A 17,282-nucleotide genomic window follows, 5' to 3' on the forward strand; every position below is an offset into this window, starting at 1 on the left:
GTCAGGCAGCATCCAAGGAACAGGAAATTCGACGTTTCGGGCATAAGCCCTTCTTCAGGAATGAGGAGAGTGTGTCCAGCAGGCTAAGATAAAAGGTAGGGAGGAGGGACTTGGGGGAGGGGCGATGGAGATGTGATAGGGGGAAGGAGGTCAAGGTGAGGGTGATAGGCCGGAGTGGGGTGGGGGCGGAGAGGTCAGGAAGAAGATTGCAGGTTAGGAGGGCGGTGCTGAGTTCAAGGGATTTGACTGAGACAAGGTGGGGGGAGGGGAAATGAGGAAACTGGAGAAATCTGAGTTCATCCCTTGTGGTTGGAGGGTTCCCAGGTGGAAAATGAGGCGCTCCTCCTCCAGCCGTAATTTAACATGGCCAATTCACCTAACTTGCACAATTTTGGATTGTGGAAGGAAACCCACGCAGACCACGGGGAGAAAGTGCATACTCCACACAGAGAGTCGCCTGAGGTTGGAATTGAACTGAGGTCCCTGGCGCTGTGAGGCGGCTGTGCTAACCGCTGAGCCATTGTGCCACCACAATCTATGCTCCTCACAATTTTGTAAATGCCTACAAGGTCACGCCTCAACCTCCTACACTCCAGTGAAAAAGTCTCAGCCTATCCAGCCTCTCCTTATAATTCAAACCCTCCATTCCTGGCCATCTCCTGGTAAATCTTTTCTGAACTGTCACCAATTTGTTAATATCTTTCCTATAGCAGGGCAGCAAGAACTGTACACAGTTCTCACCAACATCCTGTACAACTGCATGCTTACTTTCAGTGACTGATTTACAAGGACACCCAGCTCTCGTTTCATCTCCCTCTTTCCTAAGTTATTGATAATTGTGATAAACTGCCATCCTATTTTTGCTACCAAAGTGGGTAACCTCACATTTATCCACATTATTCGGGGCGGCACGATGGCTTGGTGGTTAGCGCTGCTGTCTCACAGCACCAGGGACCCAGGTTTGATTCCAGCCTCGGGCGACTGTTTGTGTGGAGTTTGCACATTCTCCCCGTGTTTGTGTGGGTTTCCTCCCGCTGCTCCAGTCTCCTCCCACAGTCCAAAGATGTGCAGACCAGGTGAATTGTCCAAGCTAAATTGTCCATAGTGTTAGTCAGAGGGAAATGGGTCTGGGTGGGTTACTCTTTGAAGGAGTGATGTGGACTTGTTGGGCCGAAGGGCCTGTTTCCACACTGTAGGAAAACTAATCTTGTACTTCATGTGCCCACTCTCACAACTTGTCCAAATCACCTTGCTGCATCTTCCTCACAGCTCAGCTAGCTTTGTGTTGTCTGCAAGCCTGGAGGTATGACATCAGGGGTAGGCAATGGCCTAGTGATATTATTAATCCAGAAAGTCAGCTAATGTTCGGGCGGACCCGATGTTTGAATCCTGCCACAGCAGGTAGTGGAATTTGAATTTGATAAAGAATTTGGAGTTAAGAGTCTAATGATGACACTAAAACCATTCTCTGTTATCGGAAAAACATATCTTGTTCACTCATGTCCTTCAGAAAGAAAACCGCTGTCCTTACCTGGCCTGGCCTTCATGTGACTCCAGACCCACAGCAATATGGTTGACTCTTAACTGCCCCCTGGGCAGTGAGTAATGGGCAATAATGCTGGCCTGGTCAGAGGTACCCACATCCCACATGTGAAAGAAAATGTAGTTCCCTCATCTATATCATCACTCACCGATCCCTACATGCCCTTGTGGTCACTGGTTATCCCTCAGGAAATTGACCTGTTTATTCCTGCTCTTTCCTGTCTGCCAGTCAGTTCTGTATCCGTGTCAGTACACCACCCCCAATCACATGGGTTTCATGTTTACCTGCTGTTCGTTACGTGAGACTTTACTGGAATCTTTCAAAATATCCACTACCACTGGCTCCCCCTTATCAAGTCTATTTTTTATATCCTCAAAAGATTCCAGTAGATTTGTCCAGTAGTTTCCTGCATACTTTCTGGTCCCAGGAACTGGAACACTCTAATTTCCCACACAAGGTACAAGAAGCAGACCTCTGCACTATTACCCTTAGAAACTGTAGCCCCAAAATAAAGACATTCCATTCTATAAAATATAGTATAAATGATCACTCAGTCTTGCTCACCCAATCAGCTGCTTTGTTTCACCTGCGTCACTGTTTAACACTCTTCCCAGAATGCTTCACGGTGATACTGACTGCAGGACATGTTTTCCAGATCGCGCTAATACAGTAGAACACTCTTTTCTGACTGTGATGGAGGTACTAAGATTTTCAGTTGTAATTTCATAAGGCCTTTTTTTTTGCAAACAGCTAAAATGTACACATACTACTTTCAACTAAATAAAATAAGTGTCAGCAGTTTGCTGGTGCATTTCCCAGAGCTGATCAGAATCAACACGCTTAGTTTAAAATTGGCAGTTAACTGTCAGTTGTCATTAAGTAGTGCAAGCTCCTTGGCAATGCTTCCACAATCAGTGTCCTTTTATCAACCAATCACCACTATTGTTGCATGTAATAGAAATATTTTCTCTCCTCCCCCCAACTTGAATTGGCATTCCTGTAAAGTGTCCTGATGAGTGCAAGACAGAAAGCTTCAACATAATGTCTTTTTTCAGCAATACTCCAGTTTAAAAATATACACGTAGCAGACACACATCACTCACTTGCAGCCTGCATGCGCATGTATACATACACACACACACACACACACACACACAAAAAACCTCTCCCTCTCTCCCCCTCACCCCAGAAGTCCCTATCTCTCTAACTAGCTAATCTGAATGAAACAAACTCATTTCCTGGTTTTAGATTTTAGCCAAGAATGCCCTCCCCCCCCCCCCCCAGGCCCCACCCAAACCTGTGCTTTCTCCATAGCCACAGGCAGAACCTCAGGTGTTACGTTTCTATGATTGCTGTGATTCTAATGGAAACAGCCTCCCTCTGATATTGCTTGTTTGGTAATCATTCCTAAAATGCACTTGCCAGAAAGAACAAGTGAACACCTTCTGCCTCCCCTGTGTCTCTGATTGTGTTTCAGAATACTGCAGCTCCCTGTGCTACCCCAGCCTCAGCAAGTCCTACTACCTGAAGGTCATAGGGAACGAGCTTCAGCCTGGCATCGGCATCATCTGGACAGGTACGAGGCAGACACTGCTCCGACTCTGCACTGACATGTTCTGGTAGCTTTGCTCTAATCTGCCTTGTCAGACGTTTTCACATAATTCCATCAGCACTTGGGCAGCTTTGGCAAGGCCACATTTAATAACTGCTGTCGGTTGATCTCAGGGTTTAAGTATCGACCGTGTGCCAGTAAGGTAAAGGCTAGGTGAGGGTGAAAACTTCCCTTCTCCGAAGGAAGGAAAGAACTCGCATTCATTTCGACCCGTGCACCACCTCAAGGTTTTCAAATGCAGTGCAAGGCAACGAACTGCTTGAGAAGCTGCTTGGTGAGTGAGCACTTGAATGCGGCTGAACCAAGAAACGTGTTGCTGAATCTTCTCACCTTGCACTCATCAGGACAGAATGCAAGAATGCCAAATTGCAAAGAGCCACGATAATTTATCCTGCAGAGCAAAGGAAGCTGATTTATAGGCATGTTAACATTGATTAGTTGAGAGATTGTCATTACAGAATGCAAATATGCGGCATGGTGGTTAGCACTGCTGCCTCACAGCGCTAAGGACCCGGGTTCGATTCCAGCTTCGGGTGATTGTCTGTGTGGGTGTTTGCACATTCTCCCAGTGTCTGCGTGGGTTTCCTCCAGGTGCGCCGGTTTCCTCCCACAGTCCAAAAGATGCTCAGGTTAGGTGAATTGGCCATATTAAATTGCCCTTAGTGTCTAGAAAGGTGCAGGATTAGCCATGGCAAATGCAGGGATAGGGTAGGTGGGTCTGGGTGGGATGGTTTTCAGAGGGTTGGTGTGGACTCAATGGGCTGAATGGCCTGCTTCCACACTATAACAATTCTGCGATAAAAGGTCACCAACGTCTAACTTTGCACTTCATAGGTATTGCTGAAATGGTTTTTGTGATGGCTCCATGCGGCCCAGCCATAAGCACTGGAATTCCTCTTAAACTCTACTTCGCTCTCCTCCTTTTAAGACACTCCTTAAAACCTACACCCTCAACTAAGATTTTAGTCACTTGTTGTCACATCTCCTTCCTCAGTTTAGTGAGCTGAATGATCCATCACCATAACCCTTGACCCCTTTACTAATCAAGAACCTATCCATCTCGACTCAATGACTTGCCTTCCATAGCCCTGTGCGGCAATGAGTTCCACAGATTCACCACGCTCTCTGTAAGAAATTCTTCCTCATCTCGGTTCTTCACTATGCCCAATGAGTGGAAACATCTTCTCGACTTCCAGTCTATTCAGGCCTCTCAGTATTCTGGAAGTTTCAATGAGATCCCTCCTCATCCTTGTGAACCTCATCAAATACAGAGCCAGAGTCCTCAACTGCCCCTGATATGACGAGCCCTTCATCTCTGGGATCATTCTTATAAACCTCCTCTGGAGTCCCCTCACCAGCGCATCCTTCCTTAGCTACAGGTCCAAAACTGCTCACAGTATTCCAAATGCGGTCTGACTAGAGCCTTGTACAGCCTCAGCATACATCTCTGTTCCTGTATTCTAGCCCTCTTGAAATAAATGATAACGTTACATTTACCTTCCTAACTGCGAACTGAACCTGTATGTTAACCTTAAGAGAATCCTGAACTAGAATTCCCAAGTCCCCTTATGCTTTAGACTTCCAATGCCATTGTCTGTTTAGAAAATGGTCTATGTCTCTATTCTTTCTACCAAAATGTGGAACCTCACATTTACCCATTTTTTATTTCTTCTGGAACTTCATTCCCCACTCTCCTGGCCTGTGCAAGTCCTTCTGTCCCCATTTCCTCAACACTACCTGTCCCTCCACCTATCTTTGTGTCATCCACATACATAGCCACAATGCCCTCGGTTCCTTCATCCAGATCGCTAGTGGAAAACATGAATAGCAAAGGTCCCAACACTGACCCCTGTCACTGGTTGCCATCCTGAAAAATGCCCCTTTATCTCCACTGTCTGCCTTCTGCCAGCCAGCTAGCCCTCTATCCGTGCCAATACCTTGTCCCATGGACTCTTCTCTAATTGAGCAGCTTCTTGTGCAGCTCCTTCGTAATTCAAATAGCCCATGTCCACTAGCTCTCCTTTGTCTAACTTGCTCACTGCCTCCTCAAAGAATTCTAACAAGTTTGTCAAGCATGACCTCCTTTTGACAAAGCCATGCTGACTCAGCCCTGTTTTACCATGTACTTCTAAGCAGTAATCAATCTCATCCTAATGGACTCAACTCCTGAGAACAACTGAGGGCAGGCTAATCGCCAATGGCTACCTGTCTTCTCCTCTCTCTCCCTTCTTAGCCACTTTCCAGTCTCCTTTGGCATCTTCCATGAAAGATCACCATCAATGCTTCTACACTCTCCTCAGCTATCTCCTGCAGAACTCTGGGCTGTAGTCCATCCAATCCGAGTAATTTATGCACCTTCAGACCTTTCAGCTTCTTCAACATCTTCTCCTTAGTGATAGCCATTACAGCCATTCCTCTGTGGAAGTCTGGTATGCTTCTACTGTGAAAACTGATACAAAATACCTATTCAGTTCCTCTGCCATTTCTTTGTTCCCCATTACTATTTCTCCAGCCTCATTTTCAAGCAGTCCAATATCTACTCTTGCCTCTCTTACCTTCTATATAACTAAAATAATTCTTGCGATCTTCTTTTGTATTACTAGTTAGCTTACCCTTAAATTTCATCTTATTGCTATTTTTTAATTATCCTCTGCTGGTTTTTAAAGGCTTCCCAATTCCCTAGCTTCCCACTAATCTTCGCTACATTGTTTTTTTTCTTCTTTATTGTATCCCTATCTTCCCTTGTCAGCCGTCATTGCCCTGTTCTTTCCTTAGTGTTTCTTCTTCCTTGGGATGAATTTCTGCTGTGCCTCCTGAATTACCCCCAGAAACTCCTGCCATTACTGCTCCATCTTCTTCCCTGGTCGACTCCCTTTCCAATCAACTCTGGCCAGCTGTTCCCCCATGTCACCGTAATTACCTTTGCTCAAATGTAATGCCATCTGATTCCAGCTTCTCCCGCTCTAACCCTAGGGTGAATTCTATCATATTATGATCACTGTCCCCTAGCGGTTCCTTGCCTTAAGCTCCCTAATCAAGTCTACATCATTTCCCATCACCAAATCCAGAATTGCCTGTTCCTTCGTGGGTTCTACCATAAGCTGCTCCAAAAACCCAACTCATCGTCATTTTGCAAATTCCTTTTCTTGCGATCTGCTGCCAACCTGAATTTTGGAGGACTCTGGCTCCCGTGATTATTGTAATAGTGCCTCTCCCACATGCCTTTTCTATTCCCAATTTAATTTCGTCCCCACATCCTGTCTACTGCTAGGAGGCCTGACTTGGGGCATTTTCTCCTTTGCAGTTCCTGAACTCTATGCATCCAGGTTCTACACTTTCTGATTCTATTCACCTCTTGTTATCGATTGAATTTCATGTATTACTGACCAAGTGACCCCATCCCCTCAGCCTGTGCTTTCAATAGGACCCTTGGATAGTTAGGGCCTGGCCTGGCCTGGCCTGGCCTGGATCACACATCTTGTCCAGCAGTGCTTCCATATTCTCCGGTGTTTATTATCGAATGCCGTTCTGGTTCCTATCCACATAAAGGCTGCTGTTGATTGTGGAGCCTGATTCTTTTGGGTGACAGAAGCTCTCCTGAAGAGGAAGGTATGGCACTTCGGCATCTTGCCAAGGGGCAAAAAAAAGAACTACCCCGAAGTGAACTAAATGAGTGTTGTTTTCATTCATCTGCATGTTTTAGGGTCCACTGTTATCTCCAAAGAGATCACTCCCGAGTCGGTGGAGGAGGTTCAAGTGGTCATCAAGCGCCGGCCACTGATATGGGACAACCTTCATGCCAATGACTATGCCCAGAGACGTGTCTTCCTCGGTCCCTACAAAGGCCGTGCCTCTAGTCTGGTCTCCAAGCTGCATGGTATGCTGCTCAATCCCAACTGTGAGCTGGAGGCCAATTACCTCCCCATCCACACCCTGGCCACCTGGTATAGGTGTGGTCTCAGAGCAACACGATCGGATGGTACGTGGCAAAAGGTCTGGCCGACAGACCCAGGGTTAGACCTGGCCTCCACCTCTCGGAGCTGGGGGCTGAAGGAGAAGGTGGGAGTTGGGTGGATGTTAAGATACTGGTTTGGAGAGCTACGGTTTGGGGAATGTGCTGGGATTAGGGACTGGAAAGCTGAGATAGTTTGGGAGGGGCTGGAGTTTCAGTGGGTTTGATGGTTTGAACTATTTTGGATTTTTGGGATTAGCATGGTTTTGGAGGGAGTTGCTTGGAACGTGTTTGAAGGAATTGGGTTGGGGGTATCTGGCTTTGGGAGATGGGGGGGAGCTGTGTTTGGGGGATATGAGGGAATGTGTGGATTTGGGGAGATGCAGTAGTTTGTGTTTAAGGCAGTTAGGATTGGAGTGGGTTATCAGGAAGAGCCCCGGGTGAGTTGTGGGAGTCAGGGTAGAGTTTAGGGATGGGTTTGGGTTTGTGGCAGGGCCTGTGGGTAGAGATGAGGGCGGTTTGGGACATGTCAAATTGGAATGGAATGGGAGAAATTCCTGCACGGCCTCTATCACTTCCATCTGGTTGGAAGTTTCCAATCTCAGGGGGTGTTTCAGTAATTGTTCCCCTTCTTCAAAAAAAATGACTGGTTTGTTAGCAACTGAGTAACATGTGAAGCCATGTCAGGGGACATTTAGGAGCTCTCACCACCACTCCCCCACCCTCAATTGGTGAGGGAGTGGGATCACAGAGATCTAGACTAGGTAAAGCTAGCAGATCCCCATCTATTAAGGTGAACTAAGTGGGGATTTACAGCAAGCTGCCACATTCACCTTCTTCGGGGGGTGGTGGCCTAATGGTATTATCACTAGGCTGTTAATCCAGAGACCCAGATAATGTTCTGGAGATCCAGGTTCAAATCCTGCCATGGCAGATGGTGGAATTTGAACTCAATCAAAAAAAAATCTGGAATTAACATTTTAGTGATGACTACAAATCCCATTGTCGATCGTTGGAAAAACCCATCTGGTTCACTAATGTCCTTTCGGGAAGGAAACTGCCATCCTTACCTGGTGTGGCCCACATGTAACTCCAGACCCACAGCAATGTGGTTGAATCTTAACTGGTGTCTGAGCAATTAGGGGTGGACAATAATTGCTGGCCTAGCCAGCCATGCCCTCGTCCCATGCATCAATAAAGAAGAAAATACTTTACACTGACACCTAGTCTTCATTTTCCTGTCGCCTTGAACCCAAACTAAATTATTTAATTCAAATTCAAACTTATGTTCTGTGGATTGGTAGTCTAATCACCCACTGTACATGGGATGAATTAAGGAATTCTCCAATTGTCAACCATGATGGACTTCCACGAGATGGGATGGTCTTCATCTGAACCGTGCTGGGACCAGAGTCCTAGCGAATCGCATAACTAGGGCTGTACACAGGGCTTTAAACTAAATGGGGGCTCAGTTATAGGGGAATTATTGGGATCAATTCCAAATTTCCAACTCCTCGTTCCCTGGATTTTTGTTTAATTTCGCGGGGGAGTTTGGGGGATGAGGAAATAAGGGAAGTGGGTGTTTGAGGGACAGGGCGGTTGGGGAATGGAAGGTTTCCATACTACAGCTGGGAAAGGGTGGGATATTCCAACAAAGCAATTCACTGCAGTTACTCCCATTGCAGGTGGTGAGAAGGGCTCTGAGACACGCCAGTACTGCCCCAACGAAGCCCTGAACTTGGCACTGGCTGACTGGGTAAAGGAAGTGAACAGACCTCTGTGCCCAAGTGAGTGAGTATTTGTGTGTTTTTGGAAGCTTCAGGCTGATTTGCCCAGAGTTTACGAGGTATTGTAGGGTGGGTGGAGAAGAGCTGTCTCTCGGTTCAACGAGGGACATGCTCCAAATACTAGGTCCAGCCATTTTCAGGAGTGAAATTTGGCAGTCTGTGCTTGCACACTCACAGGGTCATACAAAGGTCCAACAAGGTTTAATTTAACAGAAGGACAAGGAGCAAAGATAATGAATTGGAAAAGGGCCAGTGTCAGTGGGTGAGGACAGATTTGTCCCGTGAATAAAACTCCACAGGAAATTCTGTAATCGATCGAGGGGTGGTCTTTTAATGAGGAGGCTAGTTCACTCCAGCCTGTGGTTGGGTAAGCAAAAGCAGAGCTGCCTGGATGATGAGACAGTGAGAGAGAGAGGACGGTGAACCAGAAAATGTGTGCATGTTTAAGATTCATAATGTAAGGGCAAATCAAAGCTGACTGTCATAAATCCAGAGTGGGTATGGAAGATGAGGCAAAGAGAGATTATGTGGAAAGCTAGCATGAGAAAGGTGTCAAATGGTTGATTTTCAATCTGGGATCACAAACCCAGATTCCAATGGGAAGGACGGTGGGACTAACTTCCTTGAATCGGTCTTTCCCACAGGTAGGCAGCTGCTTAAGGAGGCAAAAGAAGGACAGGTCAGGGGCAAACCTCATGACATGGTTAGCCAGAATGGGGACGTTGAACCGAAGACTGTGAAGCCAAGTACAAGTGAGAGTGACTTACTTCCCCAGGGCAGCCCAGCGAAAGAGTTGGAGATGGACAAAACCAAAGAGTCATTGGGTGAGGAGACCCACAAGGCTCCGAAGATGGACGTTGGCCAACCAGCGGTAAAAAGTGAGAAGACTTCACCTTTTGGGCCAAGAGATTCTTTGAACGATAGCACTGACAAACTAAGAGATCAGTCAACAGGAACTGGTGACATTGACTATCAGAAATCTTCGGATGGGCCCCTTCCTCATGCTGAGGTTCAGGGGGTGACAGAGCAGGACAGGGTCGAGGGCGAGGGCAAGGGACCTCTTTCTCCCCGGGGAAGGGCACCACTCCTCGCTGGCACCTTGACCCTGGCCAATCTGCGGCTGCTGGTGGACCTCTTTTACCTGCCCTATGAACATGGAGAGGAGACAGCTGGCCTTCTCCGGGAGTTCCACTGGCTCAAGGCCAACAGTGACTTTGTTAGTGCAAACGCCAAGATGGAGCTGAAGAAGGTGAGTGAGTGAGTGAACGTGAAGGCTGGAGCTGGAGCGGCGAGCACCATTAAGTAGCTTAGAACACAGAAGGTTTGTGGGACATTGGCACCAGTACTCGGGAAGATGGGAACCGTTCCGATGGGATGGTCTTCATCTGAACCATGCTGGGACCAAAGTCCTAGCAAATCACATAACTAGGGCTGTACGTGGGGTTTTAAACTAATTGGGGGGGTTAGTTACAGGAGAAATTGAAAAACTGAATTAAAGGAGGAGGTAAGAGTGCAGAACTTAGGAGAGGTTATTAAAATCCCCAGCACAGACACAAATAGGACAGAGTGAATGGGAAGGGTTTGCAACCGAGCTTCAAGCACACTGGACAACCGAATGACAATAAGGAAAGGGACAGTTAATACAGGACTTGAAGGTGTAATAGCTGAATGCATGCAATAGAAGGTAAATGAGCTTGCGGCATGGATTGAAATTGGCAATTATGACGTGGCTGGCGTCACGGAGACATGACTGCAACTCTCTTTATGCAGAGAGTTGGGAATGCATGGAATGCATTGCCAGCTGTGGTGGTGGAAGCAGAGTCATTAGGAATATTTAAGCTGGGCATGCACATGGATAGCAGTGAATTGAGGGGGGTTCGTAGGTAAGGTTATTTTATTTTACATTAGGATTAATCCTTGGCACAACACCGTGAGCCAAAGGGCCTGGTCTGTGCTGTACTTTCTATGTTCTATGGATCAGGACTGGGAGCTGAATATTCAAGGATATGTACCCTACCGGACAGATTGGCAGGTGGGCGGGGGGGGGTTTCCTGATGAAGGGCTTTTGCCCAAAACGTCAATTTTCCTGCTCCTCGGATGCTGCCTGACCTGCTGCGCTTTTCCAACACCACTCTGATCTAAACTCTGGTTTCCAGCATCTACAGTCCTCAGTTTTGCCTAGAGGGGGTGGGGTTACCTTATGAAATAAGAGATGAAATTAAATCAGTAGCAAGAAATGAAGTAGGGACAGATGGTGTAGAATCTGTGTGAGTAGAATTGAGGAATCACAAAGGTTAAAAAAACCATAATTGGAGTTGTGCACAGGCCTCCAAACAGTAGTCAGGAGCTGGGACACAAGATAAACCAGGAGATAGAAAAGATGTGTAGGAAAGGCAAAGTTACAGTGATCATGGGGGATTTCAATATACAGGTGCTCTGGGAAACTCAGGTTGGTCGTGGATTGCAAGAAAAGGAATTTGTGAAATGTTTATGAGATGGCTTTTTGGAGCAACTTGTGGTGGAGCTCACTAGGGAACAGGCAATACTGGATTTAGTCGTGTACAATGAGGCAGACTTAATATGGGAGATTAATGTGAAGGAACCCTCAGGAGGCAGTGACCATAATATGTTTGAATTTACTCTGCAGTTTGAGAGGGAGAAGATAGAATCAACAGTGTTACAGCTGAATAAAGACAACTACAGAGGCATGAGGGAGAAGCTGGCCAGAATTAACTGTGAGAGAAGTCAAGCAGGAAAAACAGTGGAACAGCAATGGCAGGAGTTTCTGGGAGTAATTCAGGAGACACAGCAGAGATTCACCCCGAGGAAAAAGAAGCCTGAGACAGGGGGGATGAGGCAACCACACCTGACTAGGGAAGTCAAGGATAGCATAAAGGCAAAAGAGAAAGCATATAATGGGGCAAAGGGCAGTGGGAAACCGGAGGATTGGGAAGCTTACACAGACCAACAGAGGGCACCAAAATAAAAAATAAGGAGGGAGAAGGATAAATATGAGGGTAAGCTAGCCAGTAATGTAAAGGAAGATTGTAAGAGTTTATAAAGGGCAAAAGAGAGGCAAAAGTGGACATTGACCGCTGGAAAATGATGCTGGAGAGATAGTGGGGCAAAAGGAAATGGCTGAGGAACTGAATAATTACTTTGTGTCAGTCTTCACAGTGGAAGACACGAGTAGTATCCCAAAAATTTAAGAGAGTGGGCGGTGCAGTGGTGCAGAGCTGCGTATGGTAGCCATCACTAAGGAGAAGGTGCTAGAAAAACTGAATGGCCTGAAGGTGGATAAAACATCTGGACCAGATGGACTGCATCCTGGAGTTCTAAGGGCGATAGCTGAAGAGATAGTGGAGGCGTTAGTGGTGATCTTTCAGGAATCAGGGAGGGTCCCAGAGGATTGGAAAATCACTAACATGATACCCCTGTTTAAAAAGGGAATGAGGCAAAAGACAGAACATTATAGACGGATTTGCTGAACCTTGGTTGTGGAATCCATTGTGAAGGATGAGATTTCTGAATACTTGGAAGTGTATGGTGAACAGGACTAGGTCAGCATGGTTTCATCAAGGGGAAGTCATGCCTGACAAATCTGAGGAAGTAATGATCAGGTCTACCTGGACTTTGACAAGGTGCCACACAGGAGACTACTAAGTAAGATAAGGGCCCATGGTGTCAGAGGCAAGGTGCTAGCATGGATAGAAGCTTGGCTGTCTGGCAGGAAGCAGAGTGTGGATAAAAGGGTCCTTCTCAGGATGGCAGCTGGGTAACAAGTTGTGTTCCGCAAGGCTCAGTGTTGGGACCACAACTTTTCACTTTATACATTAATGATCTGGATGAAGGAACTGAGGGCATTCGGGCTACGTTTGCAAATGATACAGAGATAGGTAGAGGGACAGGTAGCATTGAGGAGGCAGGGAGGCTGCAGAAGGATTTGCACAAAACATCGATCTCCACCTCCTCAGATGCTGCCTGACCTGCTGTGCCTATCCAGCATCACACTCTCGGCGCCAATTACACTTGACCCAGTGAGGCGTGAGACTTAATTTCCTTGTGGTTTTTTTAAAAAATAATTATGTCACGGGAAAAGTTTGAGAAAGAACAGGGATCTCTTGCTTTCTGCATCACACCCCCAGAGATGTGCTCTTTATTTTATAATTGTCTCTCAATGTCCTTCCTACCAGTGTACCACCTTTCGGCTAAGCTGTGGGTCATACAATATCAGAGCAGGATTAGGCCATTTGGCCCATCAGTTCTGCACCACTATTCGATCATAGCTGATATATTTCACCACCCCATTTTCCTGCCTTCTTCTGTAACCCTGATCCAAGAACCTCTCTAGCTTTGTCTTAAATACACTCAATGACTTCTGTGGCGACAAGTTTCACAGATTCACCATTCTCTGGCTGAAGACATGCCTCCTTAGCTCAGTTATAAAGTGTTATTCCTTCGTTCAGTGGCTGTGCCCTCAGGTCCTAGTCTCTCCTACCAGTGGTAACATCTTCTCCAAGTCCACTCTATCCAGACCTCTCAGTATTCTGGAAGTTTCAATCAGATTTCCTCCCCCCCCCCCCCCCCCCCCCAGCCCGCTCCAATCCTTCTAAACTCCATCGAGTACTGACACAGAGTCCTCAACCGTTCCTCATATGACAAGCCCTTCCTCTCCAGGATCTTTGTTGTAAACCTCCTCTGGACCCCCTCCAACACCAGCACACCCATCCTTAGATACAGGGCCCAAAACTGCTCACAATATTCCCAATGGGGTCTGACCAGAGCCTTATACAGCTTTAGTAGTACATTTCTGCTCTTGTTTTCTCACTCTCCTGAAATAAATGCTAACCTTGCATTTACCTTACTAACTGCCAACTGAACCTGCATGTTAACCTTAAGAGAATCCTGAACAAGGACTCCCAAGTCCATTTGTCCTTCAGATTTCCAAAGCCTTTCCCCATTCAGAAAATGGTCTACACCCCTCCTTTTTTTCTTCTATCAGATCTATACATTGAATCCCAGCTGCCATCTGACAGCTGAGTCTTTTTGAAGTTTGACACTGTCTTCCTCATGATTTGCAGTGCTTCCAGGTTTTGTATCAACTGGACATTTTGAACCTTGACATTTTCACCCCAAGGTGCAGACTATGGAAAAGCGAGGGCCCTAACACTGACCTCAGAACTCCTCCACAAACTGATGTCCTGCTCGAAAAGCTTCCATTAACCATGACTCTGTTGTCACTCGCCAACTCCGTATCCATGTTGCTATTATCCCTTTTATTCCCTGAGACCTAATTGTGCTCACAAGTCTGGTATGCAGCTCATTATCAGATGCCTTGTGGAAGTGCATGTACACCACATCAACAGCGTTACCTTCTGCAACCCTCCCTCTTGCATCTGTTAATCTGAGAGCTGTACTTAGGAAAACCTTCAGATCTTAGCCACAAAATTCACCACTACTCTCACACTACCCCGATGGGAAAGGAAAAATAAGTTTTTATTTTATTTAATTAATAGTGAGCACGTCACTGGCTAGGCCAACACTTATTGCTCATTCTCAATGTCCAGAGGTTAGTTAAGAGTCAACCACATTGCTGTGGGTCTGGAGTCACATGAAGGCCTGACCCGGTAAGGATGGCAGATTTCATTCCCTAAAGGACATTAATGAACCAGACAGGTTTTCCCTCAATGAGTTACTGCTGATCTTCAGGCCCTTAAATTAATTGAATTTAAATTCCATCATCACCATGGCGGGATTTGAACCTGGGTCTCCAGAACATTACTTGGGTCTCTGGATTAACAGTCCAGCAATAATGCCACAAGGCCACTGTTTCCCCTCGGTGTTGTTTAGCTCTGTGTGAGACAGGAGCTAACTGGATTGATGGGTGACTAAGGAGAGGGTTGGAGGAACGGGCTTTTTATTAAAAGGGCGTCATTGGTGTGTGGAGATCTTGTGACACAGAGGGAAATGATTCTGCCTCTCAGCCAGAAACCCCAAGTTCAAATCTCATTGCAGGGTGTGATAGCTGTGGATAGTGTAGTTGTAATGTATCAATCCCTTGCGACACATGCCCTGGCAGTAAGAGCGGGAGAGATGTCCAGTTAATTATTAAATTGAACTTCTGCCACCACTCTCCATAGCTCCAAATTAGAACGTGTGCATGTTGTCACCTGAACTGTAACGCACAGGGGAATGAGATCAAAGCTTAGAGTCATAGAGATGTACGACATGGAAGCAGCCCCTTCGGTCCAACCCGTCCATGCCGACCAGATATCCCAACCCAATCTGGTCCCACCTGCCAGCACTTGGTCCATATCCCTCCAAGCCCTTCCTATTCATATACCCATCCAGATGTCTTTTAAATGTTGCAATTGTACCAGCCTCCACCACTTCCTCTGGCAGCTTAATCAAGAAAGAACCCACTCCACTCACTTCTGCAGACTTTCTGTAGGTCACTTAAAACAATTAACTGATCTGATTCTGTGCCGTGAACTTCACCCAAACATTTCCTCCAAGGTCAGTTGTGAATTTCACTGTTTGTTAATTTTCCCAGACGCACTCCGATGTCCAGCAATTCATGAATTCAAACATCAAAGGCAGGTACACTCCGGTCAGTTTCTCTCTCTCTCTCTCTCTCCTGCACTGTCCTCACCGTGTGCTTCCTTTGTCTGCTCTTCTCCCTTTTAAAACTGATGTTGTTTTGACTTTTTGTTCCCAAAGTTCCAAAACAATGCAACAACATATCAAACAGTCATTGCTGCTCCTGGGATTCGAGGAAATCACCTCCAGCACCTAAAATACCTCAAAAAAAACGGAGCAGCTGTTACAGTCAGAAATTTTTCTCGTCCTCCAATTTGGATTACCCAGAATCCTTGTTGATTAAGGGCAAGCTAGGGTGAGACAGATGGACATGAATCAGATGGAAAGAGGGAATGACATCAATGAGGTTTGGATTAAAGGAAGGAGGTGGTTGGAATGAAGTTGAACAATGAGTGAGGAGGCAGTGATGGAGGGCGGGGTAAACTGAGAAAGGATTTGGGGGTGAGAGAATTTGAGATGGTGCAGGCTAACAGAGTGGAGCTAGCTGTGCTGAATAACAGCCCTGTGACCTGTTCTCCACCTGTCTCATTGTCGCAGGGGGAGGAGTGGAGAGCCCGGGCATCTGCTTTCCAGCTGGCGTGTGATAGGATCGACCAACTCTTTCGACAATTCATGAGCAGCTCCAACAGGGCAATAGTCTACGACCTTTACCCCTACCTCTGGGACATCAGGAACACACTTGTGGTTGCCAAGGCCTTTGTGATGTGGCTGGGTGAGTGAGAGACTCCACTACATTGTTTGGGCTCAGGACCCAGGGAGGGAGCAGAGCTCCAGGGGGACTGTGTGGTAACATTGGCTTTGGGTTTGCATGTGTGCCCTAGGGAGTCACTTTCAGGATCAGGCAGGGGTAGTAGCAAACATAACCAGTTCATTTTTCACAATATTTACTGTCCAAAGGAATAGTTAATAATATAAATATAGGGCTTCAATAACAACCATTCAATAAGATCATAGCTGTTCTGTTTGTGGTCTCAGGTTTCCCTGTTCAGTCTATCAAAAATCTACATAACTTTGTCTATAAGCAATAACCCTTCTAAATATACTTCAACACACACCAACAGACGCAGACACACGTGCACACAGACACAGATGCACACACAAACACACGCACACAGATAGACATGTACACAGACAGGTGCACACAGACAGATACGCATGCACAGACGCGCGCGCACACGCAGACAGACATGCGCACATGCAGACAGACATATGCACAGAGAGATGCACAGATAGACACATGCACAGAGAGAGACGCACGCACAGTTGCGCACACAGACACGCGCCGACAGACAGATGCGCGCGGACAGATGCATGCAGTTAGGCGCACACACAGTCACGTGCACATAGACACAGTCACGTGCACATAGACAAATGTGGACACAGACATGCACACAGACAGACACATGGTCACAGACATGCACACATAGACACACAGAGGCGCATACAGGCACGCGCACCGATACACGGTCACAGACATGCGCACATAGACAGATGCGGACACAGACACACACAGATACGAGGACACAGACACACGCACACAGAGAGGCACACGGTCACAGACATGCGCACATAGACACACAGACGCACAGACACAGACGCGCGGACACAGACGCGCAGACAGGCAGAAGCGCGCACGGACAGACGCGCATACAGTCAGACACACTGACACAAAAACACGGATGTACACAGGCGCATATGCACACACTGATAGGCACGCACAAACACACAGGTACTCAGGCATACAAACTTATGGGAAAAGAAAATACTTTCTCTGCAGAGATTAACTTT

The 17,282-nt window shown here is 46.7% G+C and overlaps 1 protein-coding gene across 4 annotated transcripts in view; it reads left to right on the forward strand.

Annotated features, from left to right (window-relative positions):
• si:dkey-183c6.8 (protein O-GlcNAcase) overlaps positions 1-17,282 on the forward strand; it is a 62,514-nt gene that overhangs the window by 23,985 nt on the left and 21,247 nt on the right. For 3 of the 4 annotated variants that reach the window (XM_060837575.1, XM_060837738.1, XM_060837819.1), the window contains exons 6-10: positions 3,021-3,119; positions 6,859-7,134; positions 8,793-8,894; positions 9,539-10,143; positions 16,032-16,206. In XM_060837575.1, the coding sequence (XP_060693558.1) occupies positions 3,021-3,119; positions 6,859-7,134; positions 8,793-8,894; positions 9,539-10,143; positions 16,032-16,206 (1,257 nt within the window). The remainder of the gene's footprint in view (positions 1-3,020; positions 3,120-6,858; positions 7,135-8,792; positions 8,895-9,538; positions 10,144-16,031; positions 16,207-17,282) is intronic. The other variant, XM_060837656.1, reaches the window with a different exon arrangement.

The sequence above is a fragment of the Hemiscyllium ocellatum genome, chromosome 1, assembly GCF_020745735.1.
Source record: "Hemiscyllium ocellatum isolate sHemOce1 chromosome 1, sHemOce1.pat.X.cur, whole genome shotgun sequence".
Lineage (NCBI taxonomy): Eukaryota > Metazoa > Chordata > Chondrichthyes > Orectolobiformes > Hemiscylliidae > Hemiscyllium > Hemiscyllium ocellatum.